We start from the raw sequence: 22,390 nt of genomic DNA, 5'->3' as shown, positions 1-22,390 counted from the left end.
CCCCACAGGAAGGAAAAGAGTGGAGGTGACCTTGATGCACATCAGTGTCTGTGGCGTGTGGAGGTGAGGACCCGGCTGAAGGTGATTCGAAGAGAATGCTGGAGCAAAACGGGCTCACAGAGTGCAGACAGATTGCTTGAGGAATTTTGTTTTAAGCCAAGAGAGAAGCAGGAGGGGAGTCCCCCGTTAGCTGACGTTGTCTTGACGTTTAGAAAAGTGATCACGTGTGGATGGGGAAGAGCCAATCAGAGCAAAAATGTGGGACTAGTAGTCAGGCGTGCCAGAGTGACGGGGACGTGAGGAGGAAAGGGGTCGCTAGTGAACTGGATGGAACCGATCTTCACTGGAGGCATGGGCAGCTGCCCCCACGAGGAAGGCTGCACGCTGAAGCTCCCGCATGAGGTGATTTGTCTTCTAGTGGATTAACCTCACCTGTTCTCACGAGACCGTTCCGGTCCCACGCTTGGGATCATATAAAAAACAGGTTGATCTCTCCTTCGTAGGTGCATCCCACCTTCAGCCAGCCAGCTCAAAGCATCTCACAGACTGCTCTGTAGCAGGAATCCTGAAGGACTGGCCCACCTAATCTCTGCAAGGCTGAGCAGCCAGTTTTTCAGTATCAGGCTTGATCGTAGTGGACGGTCATTCTCTCATCAGCAGCAGAGATAAGCACAGTTCCTCAGTCCGGTGGCTATCTGCCGCTATTGTTTCCTGATGCCTGCGTGATTAGACTGGAGGTGCTGCCAGGAACAGATGTGTCTCTCTGTCATCAAAGCCCTTTATGTTAAATGCCATTTTCTGTGGATCTCTGAAGTGTTTGGAGACCATCTACCTATATTATCTATCATCTATCCATTCCTTTGAAAACATAGAAAAAAAACTAAATAAAGCTCATTCTATAGTTAAGTAATTTAGTATCTAGTAAGATTTTACAAGTGATCAACTACCAATTTCTATCTCTGGCCATCCCGAACAAGTTATAGCAGTTATTTTTCCACCTTTTCAAATAAGTTGTATATATATATAATACATTAAATAAATGTCAAACAAGATGATCTTAAGTTTCTACCAACATACAATATACAATTTAAGCTTCCATTAACATGCCATATACAAGAGCACGCTGTGGGTAGACGGGTGAGTGTGGCAGGATCGGTGGACTAACTATATCCTCGCCGCTGTGCTTTTGTCTGTTTACCCACCGTGCACATGAAGAACAGAAGTCGATCTTGGTGGTTTTCCTCGGTTATTCCCACCTTGCTTTTTTGAGACAGAGTATCATTGAACACGGAGCTTGCCCATATTGCTAGGCTGGCCAGGCAGCAACCCCCAGGGATGCTCCGTGTCTGCGTCCCTAGTGCTGTAATTACGGATGCAGACCACAGCATCTGGAACTCTGGGTGCAAGCCACAGTTTGTGTGTGTTGGGGATCAAACTCAGGTTCCCCTCCTTGCCAGGCAGGCACTTTACCTTCGTGGGCCATCTCCTTAGCCACCTCTCATTAACATACCATTTGAGGTATAATATACATATGGAAAAGTACAAAATGCCCATATATATGGCTTTAGATTTACAAAGTAAACACACCTGTGTAAGTAGAGCCCAGATCATAGGGCCTAACACCACCACGTCCCAGGACGCTTCTGTGCTCTTTCCATAGTGAAATCACGACACCATTTTATTTTCCTATCAACAGGGTACATGGGTACTAACTGCTTTGCAGTCTCACCAACATGTCCAGTGTTCTGCCCACCAGGGCTGGAAGAGAGCAGGAGAGGGTCTCAGATGCCATGAAGCCAGAGGTGACTGTGAGCCACTGGATGTGGGTGCTGGGACCCACACTCAGGCCCTCTGCAGGAGCAGACACGCCTAGCCACCGAGCAACCTCTTCAGCCCGAAAGAACAGTTTTAAAGCCCATTTCTCCTGGGCTCAGACTTCAGGAGCTTCCGAGTTGAAGAACATTCAGTAGAGAACACTCCGTGATCCGGACAGCTACGGCCGCTTGGTTCTTTTAACATGTTGCAAAGCTCCTGCCCCTTTTGCGAGGTAAAACACCCTTACTCCCAGTCCCAGGCAGATCCCACTCACTATGCACTCAGAAAAGAAACCATTTTAGTATATCATGCAAAAATCTTAAGACTTTTTTTTTTTAATACCAAATTAGAGGGTATTTTTAGAATGGATCGACAAAAATCAATTTATCCTGGAGTCCCCTGGAATGTCACAGTAGCAGAGAGCAAGCAGTTATGTAGATTATTAGCCTTCTACGTGCTGTGGTATTGACGTAATGTGGTCAGAGAATAAGCAAGCTCTGGGCATTTTAGGCTGAATGTTGTGGATGCCTGAAAGCCTGTGCTGGGTCCCCAGGGCCACATAAAAGCAGGTGTACACCGGCCACTTGAGAGGTGGAGGCAGAAAGGTCAGTTTAAAGTCATTCTTTGCTACATGTCTGGCTTGAGGCCAGCCTGGGCTACATGAGACTGTCAAAAAAAAAAGCATTGAAACAGATAGTTTAATGCCCAGTGTGAATTCCGTTTACTTATTACTATTTAAACAATTATCAATTCATGGTCCAGTTTTAATATTCACTCTTTTATGCTTTCTGAACTGGTAGACACCAAATCTTATTTTTAAATTTTATTTTGCTTTTTAGTAGTAAGAGCCTCTACTAATCCAGTGAGTTCTCACTTTATTCCATATTCCCTTGGTGAGTAGCAACAGGGATTTTTAAGCACTTCTGTAGGGCTGGAAAAATGGCTGAGAGGTTAAGAGCACTGGCTGTTTTTCCAGGGTCCTGAGTTTAATTCCCAGCAACCACACAGTGGCTCATAACCATTTGTAAAGTGATCTGGTGCACTCTTCTGGTGTGTAGGCACAAATGTGGGCAGAATAATGTATAAATAACAAATAAATCTTAAAAAAAAAAACCAAAATGCTTCCATAATTAGCAATGCCACAAGGATAGCTGGGATTTTCCATGCACCCATTTTTAGCTGTTGAGCTTTTATGACCAGGTTACTCATGACTGAATTTGTGGTTGTAAAAAGCAGACTTCTGTCAGGGTCTCACTTTCTTTGTGCATGCTAATGAGGAGTTTGGATCCATTGGCTTTGAACGTTTCTAATCTGTGACCTGCATCTGTGACCATGAGCTGGCATCTTGTCCAGTAGGTCCTAATGGCAGCATGTTCGTTAATTAGCAGAACTTCAAGTTCTGCTGATTTTTCATGGAAGATTCCTTCATCTGGGGCTCTCTCATTTCTGTAATTATTCTCCTAAGCCCAATTTAAGATCCTGACTGAATACTTTTTAAAAAAAATAAAAATGTGTTTTTTGAATATTTCAGCTTTGTCCTTTGTATTTCTTACCCACAAGGCATTCCAATAGGTCTGTGATGGGCTGGGTGTTCAAGGGCTGCGGAGACCATGCTCAGTGAGGACCAGACTTTGGATGGAGGCAGACAGGTCCAGGGAGACTGGGCAAGTGGAGAGTTTAAGGTTCAGCAAGAGATTCTATTTCAAGGGAACAAGGTCGAGAGGCTTGAGTAGGGCATTTGAACTCCTCTGGCCTCATTATAAACAGGCACTAGGGTACACGTACACATGTGTGTGTGCGCGCACACACACACACACCATACACCTCCCCAACATACACACCAACACACCAACACACACACACACACACCATACACCTCCCCAACATACACACCAACACACACACACACACACACACACACACACATACACACACACACACACACCCTAAATGTGTGGTGATGCACATCTGTAATCCCAGCACTTAGGCAGCAGAGGCAGGAGGATGCCTGGTCTACACATCAAGTTTCAGGCCAGCCAGGGATCTACCTACACGGGGACATAGATCTTCCATCAAAGAATACCAATTTTTAAAAATTAAATAAATTTTAAAAAATACAAAAGAAAGAAAAAGCAAGCCAGCCAAGTGACTAAGATGTGAAGGTCTCCTGTAATTTACCCTGATTCTCCTGGGTGTACAAAAAGGAAGTGTTCTGGCCATGGTGGCTCACGCCTTTAATCCCAGCACTCGGGAGGCAGAGGCAGGAGGATCACTATGAGTTCGAGGTCAGCCTGGTCTACAAAGTGAGTCTAAGACAGCCAAGGCTACACAGAGAAACCCTGTCTTGAAAAACCAACAAACAAAACCAAAAAGTGTTTTCTACTTCCCTTTGCAGTGTATTCTGATCTCACCAAATCCGTGTTTCCTCAGCATGCTGCAAATGGTTCCCTTAGCTCACACACATACGTGTTTAACGCCTGTGTGTGTTTAGTTTCTCAGCTACTGCTCCAATGTCATGCCTATCTGGTCCCTGCCATGGTGGTCCTGGACTCACCCTCTAAAACTGTAAGGAAAACCCCAATGACTTGCTTTCTTTAAAAAAAAAAAGTTGCCTTGATCATGTTTCTTTACAGCAATAGAATAGTAACCAAGACAACACTTCAAACTGACTCAAGTTAGATGACTACAAATACCAACCACTGTTATTAAATCCACGGAAAAGGCAATTCTTTGTCTACTGTTTGGATCTTAAGTACCATGCATCTAGATAACTACATGATCTTAAAAAGCACGGCTTTATCTCCTCAAAGCAGATGAGCTGGTTGTTTTCTTCTTGTGCACTGACAGACAGCTGAACGCCAATCCGTGGAGCCTGCTCTTGAGGTGTAGGCTCTCGTGTGACCCTTTCTCTAGCTCCAGGAGGGCCCAAAGGGCCCCAGCTAAAACTATAGGGGGATTAAATACCAGAGAGCTCGCAAGATGGCTTTGCAGCTAAAAGCACAGGCTGCCAAGCCTGACAGCATGTGTTTGATCCCTACTTTGACTTACACTGTGGAAGAAAACACAAGTTGTCCTCTGACCTCCACAGGTGACTTCACATGTGACCCTCCCACACCAAATAAACAGAAATGTAGTAACAAAAGTTACACCACAGAGCAAGCGTTGGTCACATGATGTATAGTCTATCAAAACAATTATAATTAATGTAATCTGCCGGAGGCAAAAGCAGGTATGTATTGTCACTAAGCCCTGTACAAGAATTCCACCAACTGTTGAAATGCAGGACTCATGTTGGGCATTCCATTCTAAGTAGCTGTCTGTTTACTCTAGTGACCTGAAATAAAAATGCGTTCTATCAGAGGCCACTCACCCAGTTTCTGTGCAAAACCCTAAGTACATATCGTGCCACTGTACACAGTTCTGACCAGAAATCTGGGCTGAACTACATGTGTGTGCTGCCTTACAAGAAGCCACCAAACAATTAGTAAGGGCCTGAGGAGAGACTTCAGGAGGTAAAGAGCTTGTTGCCTAAGAAGTATGAGGACCCATTTGACCCCAAAATGCACTTAACGAGCCAGATGAGGCGAAGCACAGCTGTCATCTCAGGACCAGAGAAGCAGGCAGGAGGATTGCCAGGACTTGGTGGCCACGCAGTCTACGCTACATGGTCAGTCTCAGGCCCCAGTGAGAGCCTCGTTTATTTTTTTTCAAACATGGGTGCTGTGGATGAAACCCAGGTCCTCAGGGAAGGATATTTTAGTACATTTATGAAAAGCTATTTTGTTGAACATTTCTGGCAACTTAATCTCTCTCAGGAGAGGGAAAGTGACCCTTTTGCTATGAAAGCATCCTCTCAGTTCCTCCCAAACAAAAGAATTCTACTGGAACTTTTTCCTTTTCTTTGCATGCAATGTAACGTGCGTGTATGTGTGTGTGGGGTGTGCATTAATGTGGAGGCCAGAGGCTGACATCAAGCAGTCTTCCTCGGTTCTTCATCTTTGAGACAGTGACTTACTGCACCTGGAGCTTGCTACTCTGGCTAGACTGGCCGGTCAGCAAGCCCAGGAATCCTGTCTCTGCTTACCCAGGGTTAGGCCTGCAGGACCACACCAAGAGGCTTTTGTGTGGGTTCTGAGGATCCAAACTCTCAGCCTTCATTTTGAGCAGCAGCAACTTACTGAGCCACCTCCCCAGGCTGAGCTGTACAAGTGTAAGCAGTTTATTTAGTAATGCAAGCACTCTAGAAATTGGGGTGGGCTGTCCCAAACGGAGTAAAGCACGTTTTGCACTGTAGATTGTAAAGGTGTATGAAAACACTTAAGAAGTGCACATTCATGAATATGCCTAAATCACGGTGGGCCAGATCTCTCTTTAAGGTCTATTTTCCCCTGATCCTCTAGAAAAGCCCACAAAAGTAATGTGTCAAAATCATGACATAAAGAGCAGGCAAGATGGCTTGGCCACAAAAGCCTAACCACCTATATTCAATCTCCAGAACCCACATAAAGACATCCCCCGTTTGTTCTCTGAGCTCCACATGCATGCCATGGCACACATCTGTCCTTGACCCCAAATAACAAACACAATTAACAAGTCTTTCAAAAGAAAAAAAAAAACACTTGTGTAAATTGCAATGGAGATGAAGTCTTTTTAGGACGTGACTCCTTTGTTAGGTCACATATTATTACCATAGTTTGGTAAAGCAGTAATCACCTATCTGCAGCCTTAAAGATGATTAACAAAAGCAGGTGTTGATGCAGGCCTGTAATCCCAGCACTTGGGAGGCAGAGGCAGGCGGATCTCCCTGAGTTTGAGGCCAGCCAGCCTGGTCTACAGAGCTAGCTCCAGGGTAACACAAGAAAAACAAAAAGAATGCTTAACAAAAGATCATCCTATCAGGAATGTAGCTACCAGAGACACAGCTGCAGCTCTTGGTGACCTATCTGCTTTCTGAGACTGTGGATGTCTCATATCTGGACAAGCCGTCAGTCTTGGCTATTGTCCCAGCTAAAACAATAGTATTTAAAAAAACCAAAACCAAAAACCTGATGTCTTATGACTAAAGTTGGGGCCAGGGTTCGACATCAGTTTGTCAGGATGTGCAAACAGGACCAGCCTTGGCTATCTTCTAGGTTCCTTTCCCTAGCTCTAATTTTCATCCTGAGTGTTAGCTCAAGTGTTGAGCTGCACATGAAATGGGGCTGAGTGGTAGGAAAGGGCCACCTGTTCACAAGAGGCTGCACCAACCCCCCCATCCCGGCCCCCCTCCGCGCCCATCACCTGGCACCTGGTGTCCGTGCTCTTCACTGTATTTTCCTAGCTTGACAAATGGTACCTTTTCTTCAAGTACACAAAGATGTAGAAACAGATGTCATACAATTGTACTAGGACTTTAACGAATGATTTGTATTTTGCCTGCATGCATGTATGTTTACCACATGCATGTTTACAGCTCTCAGAAGTCAAAAGAGGGTGTTGCGTCCCCGGGAACTGGACGTACAGGTGGTTGTGAGGTACCATGTGGGCGCTAGAACCCAAGCCCAGGTCCCCTGCAAGAACAAGTCTCTTAACTACTGAGCCATCTCTCCTGCCCCGGGATTTTGGATAAAAACTATTCCTAGTAATTGCCAAGACGTAGATAATTTAAAAACATATGAACACTGATAAGGGCCAGGTCAAAAGATAAGTGACATGCCACCCAGGACGCTCTTTGAAGCAGAGCCTCAGTTCATCTCACCCCTCCTAGCTCAGGTTGCTCACATTGATAATTATCTTTGACTTTGTTCCTAAAGTGTGTGAGATTTCCTTAGTAAAATCCTACCCACTTTCAGGTCTGCCATTGGTATTTCCAACAGATAAAATTACAATTGACAAGGTGAACATGATTTTATGTAAGGACACTTTTCTTAAATTTATCTGGTATCTTGACAACTCCCCACCAAACACTTCATCAATTATTACTCACAACAAGTTTTAAAACAAGTTTATTGAAGAATATTCGTATGAAGGCAACCACTTCTGATTTGTCTTTAAAAAAAAGTTACATTTCTTTATGCTGTGCACTAACGGTCACATAAGAGAACAGAGTCACATGCTTCTCTCTGCGGGACACTTGGGTAGTATATATATAGCACAGTGTTGTCATTTCTGCACCGTGAGAATAAATAAAAAAAAGTCTCTTCTATGTTTCTCTTCAAAAAGTGATGAAAATAACAGAAGGTGGCATAAAAGTCGCATTTCTCTCCTCATTCCGTAGTATTGGAGCCAGTATCTAGAAACAGGAAAGAGATCAATTCAAGGAGCAGGTTCTAAACATCAGTACTTAGCAACATCTAGGAAAAGGACTGGCTGTGGTGTGTGGGAGGAGGGGCAGGTGGACAGGGGCACTCTGGGAAGGCCCTGCCAAGGTCAACAGCTTCCTTCCCAAAGAGGCGGTCAGGGCTTTTCCAGGGCACATCCTGCTGGGAAATACAGTGGTCGTCCAGCTCTGGCTATTGCTGCCCTTTCCTCTGCTGCTCTATCAGGAATACAGATTAATTTCAGGATGCTAGCTCTTAGAAGAACGCAACTATTTTATAGCAACACCTGAAGAATGGACTTTTCTTAATTAACTAAACTTAAATGTTTAAGGGACAACTATTTTATCCATGTCCTTGAGTTCATTTTTTTTCTGTGGAAACAGAAAAAATGGAATCCACCACAACCATTTCTTAAGCATTCAAATCTTTGTTGAGGACCACTTACTATGGTTTCCCTGACGTGAGGGCAGCTCCCAATGACCACCTAACTGAAGTAGACACGGGTAACTGGCCACTTCTTATCGTCTGAGGTTGGAAAGCAATCTTGTTGGACCTCTAAACAAGAGCAGCACCGAGGACTACCAGGCGGCGGCAGCTCCTGTGAGCAGCACTCCTACCCACAACACACGGCTCTTCCTGCTACTGTGAAGGTGCTCAGAGGCTTGTGTTCTTTTGGTTTGGATGACTGACCCTGACACAGCTACCCTGCTCAATACGGCAGCCAGCTGTTTACAATTTACATCAATTCAAATCCGCTAATGAGGTAAGACACAGCAGTTTTTAGTTGCCTTGCTCACACTTTAAGTGCTCATGAGCCATCATGACTACTAAGGGCTTGAGACACACAACATTTTCGTCATTGCAGAAGTTCTCAACAGCACTGTGCTCGTCACTGGTTCTTTCCCCAGGGCTAGGGATCGGCTCTAAGGCCTCACAGGTGCTGAGCCCTCTATCAGTGTGCTACATCTCTAGCTTGCTTTTTCCTCTTTCAGACAGGACTTAAGTTGCTCAGGCTGGCCTTGAGCTCACTCTATGACCTAGGCAAGCCTTGAAGTTGTCTGTTTCAGGTTCCCAAATAATGTAGATTACAATTCTGTGCCACCTGGCCCAATTATATCAATTCATTAAAAATTATCTAGGAACTATAAATTAATGCATAAATTCTATAGTCTAATAAACATTTAAAAGCCTAAGAGCTGCCGGGTGTGGTGTTATTAGCTTTTAATCCCAGCACTTGGGAGGCAGAGGCAGGCGGATCTCTGTGAGTTCAAGGCCAGTTTGGTCTAGAAAGTGAGTCCAGGACAGGCAGGACTACATAGAGTAAACCGTGTGCATTAAGGATATTATTTCAAATGTTACCTTGTAATACAAGAAATAGTACCACCTTTGCAGAAATGGCAAACAAAAGATGATCCAGATGTGCATTGTCCCTAGCAAAAATAAAAGATCTGAAGTAGCTGCTGCACACTAAGAAGTCGCTGGGACTACTGCTAAGGACTCCTAGTAGTTAGACTTCTCATGAGAAAGTCAGCGTAATGGTGCTAATTTCTTAAGACTTTTTAACACCTGTAAGACTTAAAAAAACCAAACCAAACCAAACAAACAACCCCAAACAAAACCAAACCACAAAAATGGCCTGAACAAGTATAGTGGTGGCCTATATGTTTAACACTAGCACTAAAGAGGCAGAGACATGCAGACCTCTGAGTTTGAGGCCAGCCTGGTCTACATGGCTGAGTTTCAGGAGAGATAAGGCTAAACAGAGAAACGCTGTCTTGAAAAATCAAAAGCAATCAATAAAGGGGTGAAAATTTTATGAAGCCATCAGAAACCAGGTTGAAAAGAATAATCTATGTGGAAAATGATATATGTGTAAACATGTCTCTGTGCACAGATGTGTTACTGTAAAAATAGATCCCTCAGACTTGAAAGACTACTTTTGAAGGTGAACAGTCATATGCAAAGGTGGGTTATATATGAAGCTTTTCTGTATTCTCTACATTTCTTCGGTGATTAGATTATCTCTTTAAAAATCCAAACTACAGTCAGGCACGGTGGTGCACACCTTTAATCCCAGCACTTAGGAAGCTGAGGCAGGTGAATCTCTGAGTCTGAGGACAGCCTGGTTTACATAGTGAGTTTCAGGGCAGTTAAGGCTACAGAGATCCTGTCTCAAAAGAGAAACAAAACACTGGGCGTGGTCCCTCACACCTTTAATCCCAGCACACAGGAGGCAGAGGCAGGCGGATCTCTGTGAGTTCAAGGCCATCTTAGTCTACACAGAGAGATCCTGTCTGGGGTGGGGGGGGGAGAAAAAAAAACACAAACAAAATCCACAAGAAATGGGCATTATTTTTTGTATTTCTCTTTTGCTTCTCAGAACGCCCCTTCTTGGAATATGGCGGTCTTTTATACTTCAGGGACTAGTACTTTAAACACAAGCTGTTCAGACTATAAATTAAAGTAAATACAGAATAAAACACAGTGCTGGGACATGACAGTATTAGAGCACAAATATAGCATGTACAGCCTTTGGGTTCTATTTAAAAATAAACCAGTCACAGAGCACGGGGCAGACATGCGCCACTGTAAAAATGTCTAAGAACCTGGAAACACTTCTAGGTCAGCTGTGGAAAATTCCCTTGCATAAATGTAACAAGTCAGAGGAATGGGTATGTCCCATAACAGCAAGGTTCATGGTTAGTTTAAGTCAGTTTAAAATAATAAGCTTCTTTTATATAAAGTGTAGGGCATCTAGCAACACAGAACTCTTAAGATAAATGGTCAGTTACATTACTTTCTTAGAGAGAGAGGTGGCAGTGAGAAGCCGAATGACTGCTTCAAATAAGCAACTCAAAATAGGAAACTTAGGAATTAGCTTTTTTTTTCCTTTTCGAGACAGAGTTTCTCTATCTTGGCCGTCCTGGATGGAATTAGTTTATTTTCTTTGCACGTGAATCTAATCTGTGTTAAGTGTCCGTGAGTCACCTGAGCTCACAGATGTAAGGTCAGTAAGAGGATACAGAATGCAGAAGCCAGGTTTTTATCTGAGGGTTGATCACTTGGCCACTTCCCCCTGAGGCTTTCAGACAGCTCAAGACAACTAAAGAGGAAAAAAACAAATTCAACAAAGGTTGCTTTCACAGTATTAGGTGAGCACTTACTTTTACCATCACAGGCTACAATTTTCACTTTATCCACTTTAATAAGTTCTGTCACCTCTCTGAATTCAACATCATTCAATACAAAAGTCCAAACATTATCGCAGAATCTGTACGTATTTAGAGAGCCCTTTAAAACAAAAGATTGAGAGACACCGTGAGAAGCCATTGTTTCCACTTCTGCTTTATTTCAAAGCAACCCAAGAGAACTTAGCTACCAAGTATATAGCTGCTAACCCAATATGCTTAGCTTAATTTATTTAATTAGTTGATTAAATAATTTCATCTACTTAGAACGAAGCAAGAAAAAACCTAGATAAGTCAGCTCAGGGAAGACTTTAAAAACATTTTAGCTAGCCGACTACTTTTAGCATTCTAAAACAATCTGCAAATGACTTACCTGAAATGAAGAGCTATGTGAAAGCTTAACTTTGCATGTCTACTGCCCTCTTGTGGACAAATTATGAAAGTCCACTTCACCTCTTTTGAGCCCTGGCTATCCTGGAACCCACTATGTAGCCCACGCTGTCCTGGCAATGTCTACTTCCTGCTGAGTGCTGGGTTACAGGTGTGCACCACTGCACTCCTTCATTTGATGAAGAAAAGATTTGTTTTCATATATACACGATCCCCAGTCAGAGGTAGCTGTGCTGGAAGCCAAACCCACATGTTTTTGCAAGCACATTTAAGTATTCTTAGCTACTAAACTCTCACATTTGACTGTCTTTTGAGCTCAGGTTTTACTATATAGCCCTGATTATCCTGGAATTTGCTATGTAGACCAGACTGGCCTCCAACTCAAAGAGATCTGCCTCCTGGGTGCTGGAATTAAATGCATGCACCTGGCTCCATTTGAAGTTTTTTTTTTTACAGATATACTTAAAGCTTCATATTTCATGGCGTGTTCATTCTCCAAACTTGTAAAAAAGCCGAGATTCCTTACTTTACACCGAATCCTATGACTGGCTCGGAAGCATTGTCATTGCCTGTTAAGAATAATTCCAAATCAGCTTTTTCTGAGACTCTACTGTCACTCCAGCCCAGAAAACTGAAAACTACCAGTTTGTCTTTCATATTCATAGCTGCCAAATCTCATCAGATGTACCTTTTTGTACCTTTTCAAGTCTTTCCATGTCTAGCCATCCCTTGTTAGAAGTGTAGCAAAGCTACTGGGCCCTGCTGATTCGTCTGGCCAGGAGGCATGACCTTGTTGTGCCTCTACCCTCACGGCCCTGTGACCCGTGCTTCACAGCCACACCAGAAAGGCACACTGAGCTGTGTGGCTCCTGAGCGTAACAGCCCTTCACTGACCCCCTAATAACTCCAGCAGGAGGTGTGGGCTTGCTGGGGCGCTGTGACTTCTGGGAGGTCCCCTTCACATTACGGCCTCTGGAGGGTTGTTTCCAAGTGTGGCCTTCCTTCCCACAGTCCCTCCACTCCCTTAGTGACTGCATCGTTCTTCAGGACTCAAGCTTCATCGGCTGAGTGCAGCCCTCGGCCCTCCATACTTGCTGTACTCCCACTGAACCAACTAACAGTCTCCAAACCCTGTTAGCATATGATTTTTACGGTCTGCGTGCTGAACTATGTGGGTAGCAGAGACCTTGCTTTCTGTCATACGTTTAGAGCTCAGCAGAGTCTAGCACACAGCAATTATTAATGTCTACTAAGTTCACTAACTAATGTATTCATAGCTATCAGTTCTAAAAATCATCCTTATTTTTAGATTCAGTTTGTACCAACATGGCTAATACTGTAGGAATAATTTAAAGATTTTTCTCTTTAAATATCTTGTGCAGAATTTCACATGTGAATATATGCATGCATACATAATGTATATTAGGCTTTGATTCTATTTTGTTGTTTAATCTAATACTTCTTTCATACTTAAAATGCCTCCTTTCATACCCAAGGATATGTTCCTGCTCCTAGATAAAAACCTAACCAAAAAAAAAAAAAATTTTTTTTAAATTCAAAGACAGTTTCAAAGGACAGTGAACCTTTACTATATATAATTTTTAGTTACTTAGATAACTTGCTTTTTCTTGTATTTCATTTGAAATTCAGAACCTAGTACCTTACCTGTAAGAACTGGAAGGGTAATGTTTGTTACTTTTAAATCTCAGTATATGATGTTTAGGCAGCCATTTCTTCTGTGGGCAGACATCCTTGTAAATGCACACACCGTCTCTTTAAAAGCCTAGTTACATGTACTAAGTCTACACAAATTTACTTTCTAAAAACCCACCTTAAGTTACTGCCACTTAATTTTTATTATTTACTGATACATCTCAACATATAAACAAGTAAAGCATTAGTCCTCGTATTCAAGGACTGTGTTTCTTGCAGTGCCTTACTGAATAGAATCACTTACTCAGAATACACACATAAGGATTTGAGACCAAAAATTGGTTTATAAGCTGTGTAAGATCACTCTTCCTTAAAAGCGTAGACCCAATCTTACTGGGAGAAAATATTATTGTACATAAAAATACATATTTATATGCAATCAGTCAATCAATTAATGTGACTTGAAAATTTAAGTAGTGGCAATATATGGTCTCTTTGCTATATGGTACACCAAGCTAAACAAAATGCTCTTTGCACATATAGTTTGCTGTAATCCAGGGGCAGCAGTAGCAACAGGAAAAGAAAAAGTAATCTGGAAAATTAAGACCTGGGCAGAGCCATTACAACTCTTGGAAAATTGACAGACTCACAGAACACTATGCATGAGAAATACAAGCATCCAAAGACACTTCTTCAAACTTCTTCCACAACGAGGCACAGCAGGCATCTCTGACAGAGCAGTTGGCAGCCCACCAGGCCCTGTGAGCCTCTGCTAAGCAGTCCACCTTATCTTCTACATGGCCAAAACTTACACCGCTTAACACGGTCAATTTAAAATAAAGTTGAAATTTCAAACTGGGCAGATTCCTACAAAGAACAACTTTGTCAGAACCACTACTGTTAAAATCCAAGAATTCACTTGTCAAATTTTATACTTTTAGAGATATGACAACTTTTCTTTTTTCTTCTTCTTTCATGGTTTCTCTGTGTACTCTGGCTATCCAGGAACTCTGACTGTAGATCACGCTGGCCTCTTAGACAGAGATCGCTTCCTCAGTGCTAGGATTAAAGGTGTATTTATGCTTGTAATTCTTAAGCATGTACACTGGTAGACATTTATATATAACACAAACACATATTTCATCTTTTCGGTAAAATGTAAGTCAAAGGGGGACCTCGTCTGTCTCTGCACTTCCAGCATCTAGAACAATGCGTTACCAATAGGCAGGTAGGTGCTTAAAAAATAATACATTATTCTGTGTTTTGTAAAAAAAGAACTCCCCTTGCTCAACACTGAGGTTTTCTTAAATGTAAAGTAACTCAGATTCTCTTCCTATACTGGCCTTTGTACATTTTAAATTTATTTCTACAGTCAGGTTGTATCTTGTAACATAGCGTAAGACACTAGAGAAATGTAACAAGGTAACTGCAAACATGACTGTCCACATAACTCTCTACCAACACCACATGGTAAACTGTTCTGCCACATCTTGCAATGAGCTCTTTTTTTCGAGACAGGGTTTCTCTGTGTAGCCTTGGCTGGCCTGGACTTGCTTTGTAGACCAGGCTGGCCTCGAACTCACAGAGATCCACCTGCCTCTGCCTCCCTGCGTGCTGGGATTAAAGGCGTGCACCACCATGCCCGTTTGCAATGGGTTCTTAACCCCAAATCACCCCAACATCAGGTGGCATTTTTGTTCAAAGCAGAGGTGACTCAAAAGATGCCCAGCTAGCAGCACAGACGCTGTAAGGCAAGCTGTCTGAGGGCAGATGGGAGCAGCATGACGGCACTGCAGACAGTGGACCTTCCCAGTCAGGACAGAGTTTGAAAATCATGACTAAACCCAAGAGTTACTCTGTCACTTACCTTCCATCTCGGAGTTAGTACTTTCAGCCTTTGAAACCTCAGTAATTCTCCAGGGAGAAAAAAGCCAAATATACACAGGAAGATTTATGAAACAATGAAACAACAATCTAAAAGCAATTCTATATCACACAGAGTGGATGACCTTAGCACAGCTGGCTTAAAAATAGCCTATCACTCAATTATTATGTAAGTTCCCAAACCAGACTAACCACCTCTTCCTGTTAGGATGAGTTAGGTCAGGTAGGCTCTCAGAGTTAATGGGTGCAGACTGCAAGACACAGGAAAATATCCTTACCCTGAAATTGACTCTGTTCCTGACTCTCTGAGCCAGTGCTGAATTTATAGCTTTATCAAACTGCAATAGAACTTGAAGGGCAAGCTGAGGGGTGATCTGTTGAGACTGAGAAAAAAACGAAGATCATAAATTTGCTAAGGGAAGAATGTTAAACACAAAATAAAGTATACTAATTACAGTCTAAAGTTAACGTTACCCAGACCTTCTGAAGCAGAAGTCCTCTTTCTCCTGTGTCACCTGATGCTGAAGTCAGGCCTGAGAAAAACTAACTACACTATCTTGACAGCAAAAGGAGACTTGTGGGGAGTTTGCAAAGCCAGGAAAACCTCTTGCTGTTCCTTCAGTGGCTGGACAAAGTATGGAGCCAAGTTTGCTCTTTCTTCTTTTATTTTTTTTCCTGGCTTCTCAATACAGGGTTTCTCTCTGTAGCCCTGGCTGTCCTGGAACTCACATTGTAGACCAAGCTGGCCTGGAACCCAGAGATCCACCTCCCAAGTGCTGGGATTAAAGGTGTGCACCACCACAGCCTGGCCCAGTTTTTTCTTAATAAAGGTCATGAAACCTAGATATAAAGAACAAAATACGGGCTGGAGAGATGGCTCAGAGGTTAAGAGCATTGTCTGTTCTTCCAGAGGTCCTGAGTTCAATTCCCAGCTATCACATGGTGACTCACAACCATGTGTAATGTGATCTGACACACTCCTCTGGCAAGCACTGAATACATAATAATAAATACATACATCTTAAAACAACAACAACAACAACAACAACAACAACAAAGTCTATATAATAATGCCAGAATAGATGAGGCAGGCATGATGATGCAATCCCAGAAGGTGGGGTGCAGGGACAGAAGACCAGGAGCTTAAGGCCACTCTGAACTACCGAGCATTGACAGCCCGGACCCTATCTCAAAAAACCAAAACCACTTCCCTCCCGCACTTCCCTCCAGACTTCAACAGAACATAAATAGAAATAGTTAATATTTTCTGCCCACCCCTGTCCCAGACAGGACTTCCCTGTGTGCAGTCTTGGCTGTCTTGTACTCAATTTGTAGACCAGGCTGGCCTCAAACTCAGAGATCTGCCTGCCTCTGCCTCCCTGAGTGCTGGGATTAAAGGCGTGTACCACCACGCCTGGTGACATATTTAACACGTTCTTAGTTGTATGACTTGAGTAAGATACTAATTCTTCTAATACTAGAATAGAAATTTAAAATTCTAACTCAAATACTGAAAAGCTTTACTATATTGGACAGAATTACTTTTCAAGTGATAGAATATGCCTTTTTTCTAAATTTGAGATGAGAAGACTATTTCTAGGAATTATTTTTATAATTCATCACTAAACATCAGAGAGGAAAACCAGTAATTTAAAAAGTTTTTTAAGAAAACCTTTTGAAGACTTATATAGATCATGTTCAATGTTTGGCCCCACCTGTATGAGCTCATCAAGGCTCTCTTGAAGACTGTTCCCCAAAGTCGTATTTCTGTATAACTGATATGCCATGGCTTAAAAGGAAGCAATTAATATTTCTTCAGGCTTGCATTGATGTCCTACAAATTTAATATAAAAGACCAACCTGTAACAATGTAAATTATATATAATAGTCTACTACTTCATGTATTCTAACATGGAACTACTAAAACTCAATTAAAAATTACTTTATTAATTACTTTATAATTTAAAATAATTGTTCAAAGTTGATTTCTCTTACTTTAATAACAGTATGGTCATTTGTCTTTTTAACTTAGTATGCTGACATATTCATTAAAATATGCATCTTTATTTTTTCCACAGATTTCTCTTAGTTTAGAATTTTCCATAAAGCATATATTCTACCTGCTATCATGTGACATCTGTTTTTGGGTGCTTAATTTTTCTGTTTTCTTAAAACTATAATAGAGTTCTCACTAAAAGGCTGGCACTGATAGGAAACAGACAAGAAGATGAATAAAGATGAACTCCTGGTCCTGAAATCTTTCTACAAAGGTAATGGACACACAAAAAGGTTAAATTTTGTGTAAAAAGAAGTAACACATTGTATTATGCAGGCTGCTTGTGGACAGAGTTGGCTTATAGACGCTTCCCACTCTCCAACGAGGAAAGCCACTCTAGGATGGCAAAGGAGGGTGCGGAAAGCAGGAGACATGTGCGTGTAAGGTGTGTGGAAGTCTGTGAGTGGAGGTGAGGCTGATGCAGAGGACAGGATGGGTTTGCTCCACAAGACGATGTAGGTAACAAAGCCCTTGACACAACACTTAGGCAAGAAAGGCAGAAAATCCTGCTCTTGTGACCCGAAAAGGGTACAGGAGTACAGATTTAACAACTGACCTCATAGTATTTACAGTCCAGAGATGGACAGGAGGAAACATATTCAAACAATCATCAGATAAGACTTGGTGAGGCTGGAGAGATGGCTCAGTGGTTAAGAGCACTCACTGGCTGCTCTTCCAGAGGACCTAGGTTCAATTCCCAGCACCAGCATGGCAGCTCACAACTGTCTGTAGCTCCAATTCAGGGGATCTGACACCCTCACATGGAGGCAGAACACCAATGCACGTGGGGGGGGGGCATTCTGAATCCTAAGGTGCTCCCCTCCAGGAAGGAGTGCTATGGGTGAGACTAGCAAAAAATAAGGACCAGCCATCTTCACACTGCACCTGGTCAGCAACTGATGCAACAGATCTTTCTGAGACCTTCAGACACTCTGGTCAGCTTTCGGGACACCACTCTCAGTTCTTTCTTCCCAGATCGTGGAACTACTGTAGTTCCTGTTTGTTTGACAATTCTTCCTCAGCTTCCTGACTTCCATCTGCTGAATCACCCTAAGGCTAAGGCTTCCCCCTTAGCTATCTCTGGGTTTGTGACTCTTATACTTGAATCTCCTGCCCTCATGCCTCTTTGTATCTATATGTAAAATAGTCTTACTCCACATTGAAAAAAGAATCAAACAGCTGAGACATCTCTCCTGCGGTAAGAGCAATTGCAGAGCTTGTACAGGACCCAGGTTCGGTTCTGAGGCAACCACAATGGGCAGATCACAACTGGCTGTAACTTCAGCTCCAGAATCCCATGTTCTCATCTGGCCTCCACGAGCACCCACATCCATGTGCTCACACACACACATCTCCAGGGAATCCCATGTTCTCCCTGGCCTCCACGAGCACCCACATACACCTGCTCACACACACATACACACAAGGTTTCACTCCTATCAACTAAGGTTGACACATACGTGGTACTCTGTCTTCATCTATCAGACTAAATGCTACATGAAGACAGGGACTCTAGTTCAGCTATGTATGTGGCACATACTCAAAAAATATTTGTTAGCTAGCCATGGTGGCACACACACCCTCTTCCCCCTTCCCCCCCCAGAGACAGGGTTTTTCTGTGTAGCCTTGGCTATCCTGGGCTCACTTTGTAGACCAGGCTGGCCTCAAACTCAGGAAGATTTGCCATGTGTGGTGGCACACACCTTTAATCCCAGCACTCAGGAGGCAGAGGCAGGCAGATGTCTGTAAGTTTGAGTCCAGAAAAGATATATATATATATATATCTTTCCAACTACTTACTACTGCCTTATCTGCACACTCTGCCTTTCTGTCAGATCTGTCATTACAGTCAACATGCTTTTAACTACCTGCCATTTCCCTCCTTTCTATCAGGCTTTTCTCCAGCATACTTAAGGATCTTGTCTAACAGTTCAGCTGTTCCTTCTTTCCTTCATTATCAAATTTTCCCTTTTGTCCATCATTTCTACCAACAAACAAACCGGCAGCGTCTTTCCCCACTGTGGATAAAGTAACTCCAACCACAACTCAAGGCCACTTGCCTACCACCTACATTTTATTCCTGTTCGACAAAAGTTAAAGAGTTATCTGGACTGTTTCCTATTCTCCCCTTTTCCCATAAACTCACACCAGGCCTTGGGCTCTAACAGCCAGGAAATGGATGCTGCAGGTCATGCATGCTCAGGTCATGCTAAGGTGGAGTGATAATATTCACTCTTAACGGCTTCAAACGTCAGCTGGTGATTCCCAAATTCACAGGGCCTGACAGTTCTCAGTTCCGGAACTAACTTATTCTCTGTATCTCGGCTGAAGCAACACCCCGCTTCTGTGGGTTTAGAGAAGGCCTTTGCAGTTGCTTTCAAAGTCACGTGAACCACAAAGACGCCCAATTCCTAGCACACCTCATAAGTGCAACCTTCAGAATGGATGCGGAATCCAACCGTTTCTCAACATCTCCACGATCACAAGCCATCTGATCACTGAAATGGTGTCCCGAGTTCCTTTATTCTACACGTGTTCCCCATGTATGGGCTAGGACAAGTCTTTTTCCTCCACATCACTGCTAACGATCTGGCTGCCCTTTTTGTCTGGTCTTATCTACTACCTGCCTCCCCCTTGCACTCCCAGCTTCCCTGAGCATGACAGGCATGTCACGCTCGCTCAGCCTTTCTGATGGCTGAATTCCGCCTGAAATGCTCTTGCTCAGATATTAACTGGCTAACACACAAAACTCATCATTTTTCAAATAACTCCCACGCAATAACGCCCAAACCGACCACCGCACTACGAACTCCCACAGCCACTATGGAACTCAACCAAACCCTTTATCTCGTTCAAAATTTTTGATGGCACCCTTCCATAATGGTCTTTTATTTACTTTCTGCACAAAATGTAAAGCCCACGAGGGCATGGATCTTTGTGTTTTGTTCACTGACTAACCTGCGGGCCGAGAATTAGTACCTGACCCTCGGCCGGAGTCGAACGAAACATTTAGTCCGTTGAAGGTAAAAACTCAACCAGTACGCATGTGTGGAGAAGGAGCATGAAAAAAAAAAAAGGTCAGGGAGATACAAACTTTAAAACGGGCCAGCAGGGAACCATGTCACGTTCCATGTGACATCTAAGCATTATTTAGGAAGCAGCTAGGAGCGACTTCAACGTCGGCTGAAACTAGCTGCCTCGGCCATCTCCAATCTTTTAAGGTGGCGGCAGCTGCAGAACCGCGGAGTCCCCTCCTCGCTGCGGAGCTGAAACGGGAAGAGCTGCGTGTCCGGTCTCTGAGGCAGACGCGGGTCCGTGAAGCGAGGCCCGAGGAGAGCGGGAAGGCGGCAGCTCCCGCGCGTCCGCTCGGGGCGGCTTCCGGCGGGCACAGCGCTCGGTTCCGCCTGCCCCATCGCGGCCTCCCCGCTCCCGGCCCCGCCGCCGCCTACCTGAGGGAAGGCGCTTCCGCCGCGGCGGTAGCAGAGCCGGGTAGCGAGCCCGCGGCGACCACCTCCTCGGCCGCGGAAACCGCAGCGATGAGCCGGTGACCCGGAAGTGCTCGCGCGACCCGGAGGTGACGCCAGGAGAGCCGCGGGCGCCCCGCCCCCCCGTTTCCGAGAAGGGGCGTGGCCCCTCCAGCTTGGGCGGAGGAAGCCGGAGTCCATGGGGAGTCTCTCTGGATAGACAAAGTTCGTGGGGCTGCAGTTGAGCGCAGCGAGCGGTTTGTGACTCGTTAACCCGTTTCATTTGGAAGATCTGCGTAAACTTCGTGCCTAATACAGAAGAAAATAACTGGATATTCTGAACTTCAGAATCTGACTCCTTTTGGTGCTTGGTTTTCAGCTTTCAAAACAGCAGTTTTGTGCACAGCAAATGGCGAATGAGTACCTGAACGGTGGCTACGGAGTCAACGCCGAAGCCCGAGGCCTGGGAATGACAACAGGTTCTCCTTTGTAGCCTTTTAAAACCACATCCTTGCCGGGTGTGGTGGCACACGCCTTTAATCACAGCACTGGGGAGGTAGAGGCAGGTGGATCTCTGTGAGTGCAAGGCCGGCCTGGTCTACAGAAGGCCAAGACAGCCAGGACTGCACATCCTTGCATCCCAGACTAGTTAAAATAATTCTAAACTATGACATACAAGTCTGATTAAAGTCCAAATAATGTTAAGATTTTAAAAAGGCTGAACTCCTTATCAGTCAAAAGACAAGGAAGCATCCACTGTGCAGGATATTTGAAAGGCTTACCAGACAGTTCAGTACAAAGAGTTAACATAATTAAAGGTGAAAACAAGACACGAATGTAAATTGCAACTAATTTATTAAAACGCACTAATGTTGTAGTACTATGTGCAACATGTCAGGACACATCACTGTATTCATAACAAGTCAAAGGAAGAGAAAATAGCAGGCACATTTTGTAGCTCGGGGGCGTCTCATAGCTAGAAGCACACCTGTATCCTGCAGACAGATAATCAGACTCAAGTCTCACTGAAATGGCAGTACTAGAGAAAATACCATGTAAGAATAGCAAAAAGGTCACGTTATTTTTGTCTAAATGACAGCATGTGAGCCCACAATGAAAATACTTTTAAAGTATGACTCAAAGTGCAGCAGTGTCTGATGAACTCTGAACTGTGTTCTATGCAAACAGCACCCCAAGGGCCATGCTAGCCAGCAGCCCTGAACATCAGTGTTTACTTGTTCGGTTTCTGTAAGTAAACAACGAAGCAGCTATAGGACAGGAACCTTTTGGAAGTCTATATACACAAAGTACAACGGAGTAGCTGACAGTTACCAAGTTCTCTTTTCAAACTGGACATACAAACGCTTCAAAATCCAACATTTTAAACTATTTTAGCAAGTCTTACACAGCTATCTGAAATAGCTTCGTATCATTTTTTACTTATCTGAATGTACTGTGTTGCTCCACCATCATCCCCAAAGCCAGGCCAGGTCTCACTGTGTATACCCATCTTGGTTGTTCTGGAACTTTCTAAGTAATCCACACCGGCTCCAAACTCCCAATCCTCCTGCCTCAGCCTTCAGTGTTGGAATCATAGGCATATGCCACTACCTTTGACCCAAAAGCTATTTTTTAAAAAAA

At 43.6% G+C, this 22,390-nt stretch overlaps 1 protein-coding gene across 6 annotated transcripts; it reads right to left on the bottom strand.

Annotated features, from left to right (window-relative positions):
• Window positions 1–7,783: 7,783 nt before the first annotated feature.
• On the bottom strand, window positions 7,784–21,134 carry GTF2A2 (general transcription factor IIA subunit 2). 6 transcript variants are annotated; one of them, XM_084781239.1, is made up of 5 exons: window positions 20,735–20,859; window positions 16,945–17,063; window positions 15,508–15,612; window positions 11,279–11,405; window positions 7,784–8,086 (listed from the first exon to the last, which is right to left on the bottom strand). In XM_084781239.1, exons 2-5 carry the CDS (start codon window positions 17,014–17,016, stop codon window positions 8,061–8,063), a joined length of 330 nt encoding a protein of 109 aa, XP_084637365.1. In that variant the 5' UTR covers window positions 17,017–17,063; window positions 20,735–20,859; the 3' UTR covers window positions 7,784–8,060. The 6 variants fall into 6 exon arrangements, with proteins under 6 accessions (XP_084637365.1, XP_084637366.1, XP_084637363.1 ...); XM_084781240.1 differs by lacking the exon at window positions 20,735–20,859 and adding an exon at window positions 20,244–20,547; XM_084781237.1 differs by lacking the exon at window positions 16,945–17,063 and having other exon boundaries at window positions 20,735–20,965.
• Between the last annotated feature and the right edge of the window lie 1,256 nt (window positions 21,135–22,390).

Source organism: Acomys minous (genome assembly GCF_964271855.1).
Source record: "Acomys minous genome assembly, chromosome: 5".
NCBI classification, from domain to species: Eukaryota; Metazoa; Chordata; class Mammalia; order Rodentia; family Muridae; genus Acomys; species Acomys minous.
The sequence above is the reverse complement of the archived record's forward strand: the minus strand, read 5'-3'. Positions and strand labels throughout refer to the sequence as shown.